The sequence below is a fragment of the Lipotes vexillifer genome, unplaced genomic scaffold (assembly GCF_000442215.2).
Source record: "Lipotes vexillifer unplaced genomic scaffold, Lipotes_vexillifer_v1.1 scaffold995, whole genome shotgun sequence".
Taxonomy (NCBI): domain Eukaryota; kingdom Metazoa; phylum Chordata; class Mammalia; order Artiodactyla; family Lipotidae; genus Lipotes; species Lipotes vexillifer.
In genome coordinates this window covers 2367133-2371213 of record NW_006785389.1, presented here as the reverse complement: position 1 = coordinate 2371213, position 4081 = coordinate 2367133, and the positions used below count along the sequence as shown (strand labels likewise).

General features: G+C 49.5%; 1 protein-coding gene across 1 annotated transcript in view; it reads right to left on the bottom strand.

The window, feature by feature from the left end:
- Window positions 1-2599: 2599 nt before the first annotated feature.
- Window positions 2600-4081, bottom strand: part of ZNF274 (zinc finger protein 274) — a 21503-nt gene continuing 20021 nt past the window's right edge. Inside the window, exons 6-7 of the mRNA XM_007457477.1 lie at window positions 3939-4065; window positions 2600-3513 (exon numbers count right to left, since the gene is read on the bottom strand). Coding sequence (XP_007457539.1) covers window positions 2600-3513; window positions 3939-4065 — 1041 coding nt within the window. The remainder of the gene's footprint in view (window positions 3514-3938; window positions 4066-4081) is intronic.

The window sequence follows — 4081 nt, the reverse complement described above, 5'->3', positions numbered from 1 at the left end:
TGCTGAAAGCTCTCCCACATTCACATTCATGGAGTCTCTCTCTCTAGTACAAATTATGTAATGTCAACAAGTTGGGAGCACCAGGTGAAAGACTTCCCACATTGATTACATTATACAGTTTTTCTTAGGTATGAGTTCTTTAATGTGCAACCAGGTGAGAACTCCACTTAATAGATTTACCACAGTGGGCTTCCCTGGTGGCACAGTGGTTAAGAATCCGCTGGTTGGCTTTCATTAAATTCCAGCTCCAAAGGAACCATAATGGTGGCTGTTTCTATGTTCTGTGATCTAGGAATCTGAGGCAGCGGAAAGCCACATCTTACTTTGTGAATGGGACCCTTCTCCACTTTCTCCAGCTTTCAGCTGACTCATTGTAATTCTCCCAGTTACTATCCTCATCCATTTCTACAAGTTCAGCTGCCTCTGCCCCAGAGGATACATGTGCACCCTTTTCCACCCGACAAAAGTCTAAGTCCCAGGCTCACCAAAAAGTCTGAGCAGCCTACTCTTCCAGACTGTTGGAATTTCCTACACAATCTCCATGTTTCTGTGAGAACAGAGAACCATTCCACACAATTCCAAGCCCCTAGTTCCTTGTGGTTTGCCAACCCTAGGCACAGTGCCTGCACCCTCTCCCTTTCCCAGATCCAGTGCTTCCTAGAGGGATAGACCATCCCTTTGGGTACAGTATCCATTGGTGGAAACTTTCAAATCATGTACACCCCCTGCTATTACTGCAGAAGCAAATTACCACAAACCCAGTGGCTTGAACAATACAGATTTATTATTTTACCCTCTGGAGATCAGAAGTCTATCACTGGGCTAAAATCAAGGTGTTGCCAGTACTGCATTTCTTCTGAAGGCACTAGGGAATGAATCAATTTCCCTGCCTTTTCCAGCTTCTAGAGGCCCCTCACATTCCTTTGTTTATGGTCCTGCGTCACTCAAATCTCTGCTTCTGTCACCATATCTTCTTTTCTTACTCAGATCCTCCTGTCTCCCTCCTGTAACAACCCTTGTGATGATACTTGGTCCGCTGGGATGATCCAGGATTATCTCCGTGTTTCAAAATACTAATGTACTCACATCTGCAAAGTCGCTTTGGCCATGTGAGGTACCATATTCACAGGTTCCAGGGATTAGCAGTGAACATCTTTGGGGGCCATCATTCTGCCACTCACAACCCTCCACCCAGGATATTCAGACACATCCTGAGCCCTGATGGCAAATTTATGACTGAAATACTGGGTGGTACAAGTGTGAATTACGTGCGGTTGGGGAGAGATTAGGAGCCACCAGTTTATTTATTTATTTGGCTGCAACCAGGTCTTAGTTGCAGAATGCAGGATCTTCGTTGTGGCATGCAGGATCTTTAGTTGTGGCATGGGGGATCTTTTAGTTGTGGCATGCGAACTCTTAGTTGCGGCATGCATGTGGGATCTCGTTCCCTGACCAGGGATCGAACCCAGGCCCCCTGCATTGGGAGTGTGGAGTCTTAACAAACTGAACCTTTACCCGAAGCCTTACCCTAACCCATGACATATTCCTAACCCATAAGCCAACACTAACCCGTGTGACCAGGGATCGAACCCAGGCCCCCTGCATTGGGAGTGTGGAGTCTTAACCACTGGACCACCAGGGAAGTCGCATGTATATTCAAATCCTGCATCATTTCATCCTACGTTAAGGAAAGTGGAAACTCTTCCATTCACCTCAGAGATGAGTTTCTCTGACTTTCTGAAGTCAACTTATGATATTAAGTTATCCATAGCCATAAATCTTTCCTAACTCAGCATTTATTACCTTCAGGTTTCTTTTAGTGAGAGTGGTGAGTACAGAGGCTCCTGCCATGAGACGAGGGCATTGCTGGCCCTCCTGGTGGCATCATCCACCATTCCCTTGGTTGATCGTCATCCAGGCTCCTCATAAAATCCTGACAGATGTCCATTCATCTGAAGGAGGTTCGTGCAACCACCTGCCCTGCCACCTGCTGATCATGCTCCCAGAGCATGTCCTTCACCTGCCTCGGCCCCCACTCCCCTTATCTACCCCAGCACAACTTCCCAGGTCTACCCAGGGCCCACCCGTTTTGTTTTAACATTGCTTCTTTTAATCAAGTCATTAGTGAAAAGACGTTTAATCAAATAGGTGGGAAAAAACACACAGAGATCCTACCACAGAAATATATAGTTTATTTATCTATGTTCTCTTTCAATCCTTGTCCATATGCATAAATACTTTACCACAAATATAATATCAATGCACAGACTTTTTGGTACCTGGCCTTTTAAACTTAGATTATAAGCATTTTCAGGTTTCACTAATATCACTTTTAATAACCAACGAACAAACAAATTAAAATGGCAAATCAACTGAGAGAAAAATTAAATATTTTTCCAACTGATGTATTCATTAGCGATACTCCCCACTGCTTTTCTTACTGACTTACGTGCAGGGCGGTCTCCCTGGTCATCCTTTGGTCTTGAGAATTTCATCACTCAAGGCTTTCCACATTCAGTCCGGAATCTCAACCAGGCTCGCTCATGTGACACTGCAGGATCAGGCTGCAAAGGCGATGTCTCTTCACCTGGCTTGAGGGCTACGAGGTAGGCTGTTTCTTCTTGCATTTCACCCCGCTGTGCGTTTTCTGATGCCCTATCAGGTGCGAGCTCTGGGTGAAGGCCTTTCCGCACTTGTTACAGGTGTAGGGGCGCTCGCCGGTGTGAGTCCTCTGATGCCTGATGAGATGGGAGCTCTGGCGGAAGGCTTTGCCGCAGTCCTGACATGGGTAGGGCTTGGCCCCGGTGTGAGTCCGCAGGTGTTGGGAGATGGCCGAGCGGTCGTTGAAAGTCCTTCCACACTCATGACACTCAAAGGGTCTCTCCCCAGTGTGAACCCTCTGATGCTGCGTGAGGGAGGAGCTCTGCACGAACGCCTTCCCGCAGTCCGGACACACGTAGGGCTTCTCTCCCGTGTGGATCTTTTTATGCACGGAGAAGTACCTGGGGTTCCGGAAGGTTTTCCCGCATTCGCTGCATCGGCACACCTGGCTCCCTTTGTGAATTCGCGTAAACGTGATCTGTTGAGTGCTCCGGGGTAAGGTTCTCCCACAGCTCCCACTCTCCTGGTCCTTTCCCCTGCTGCAGCTCTTCTGATGAAGTTTTACACAGGGGTTGTGTGTCATCTTTTTGACCCTGGGGTCACGCTTGCGCAAGCGTTTTCTAGGAATGGTCTTCTGAAGGGAGATGTGGCTTGTGTCGGGACCTGTGCTTGCCTGGGGTTTGGGGCTTTCACTGGGTGGCTTCTGAGGGAGGGTTTTTTCCTGAGTGAGCACTACTGGTTTCAACGCTGTGTCCAAGACCTCCGGGGCCCCAGCCTGCAAGGTGTCTCCTGAGGTAGAGGGCTGGGTGTCATCCCTCGAGAATTCCTCCACTTTCAGGTGGCAGGCTGGCTCTTCCTCGGGTGTGTTGGGGTTTGGAGTTAACTGTTTGCTTTCCAGAGTAGTCTCCCACCCTGAAAGAAACACAAAGGTACAGATACTGTAAAGAGAAAGTGCTAAAACGGGTCGACAGTACGACATAATTAAATATCCAGAAGCTGTGTTTTCCCCCAAGTACAGTCGAGCACCCTGGGGAGGGAGACTGAAAGCAGTGAAGCAGCGAAGAGTGGCACACCGAGCTTGGGCGAGGGCTGCGAGCGTCTCCCAGCTCTCAGAGTCCCCGTTCTCATTCACCCTCAGGGTGGACAGCAAATTGGTCCTTCACTGGACCTGAGGCTGCCTCTGTTTGTACGAGCCCCACCCCTCCAGAGGTACAGTGTCAGCTAGAGGCCCTGGACGGTGCAGGGGACTCGAGGGCATGTCCAGGGCCCAGAGAGGGTGTAAGCCCTGACTCAGAGCCCCCATGGCATCCCAGTCCCGGAAGCGTGGAGGGCCTTACCCACAGAGACCAGGTGTCCAAAGGTCTCCAGCATCACGTCGTGGTACTCGGTCCTCTGTGTCGGGTCCAGCAGCCCCCACTCCTCCCTGCTGAAGTCCACAGCCACATCCAGGAAGGTCACCGGTTCCTGCAATGTCACACAC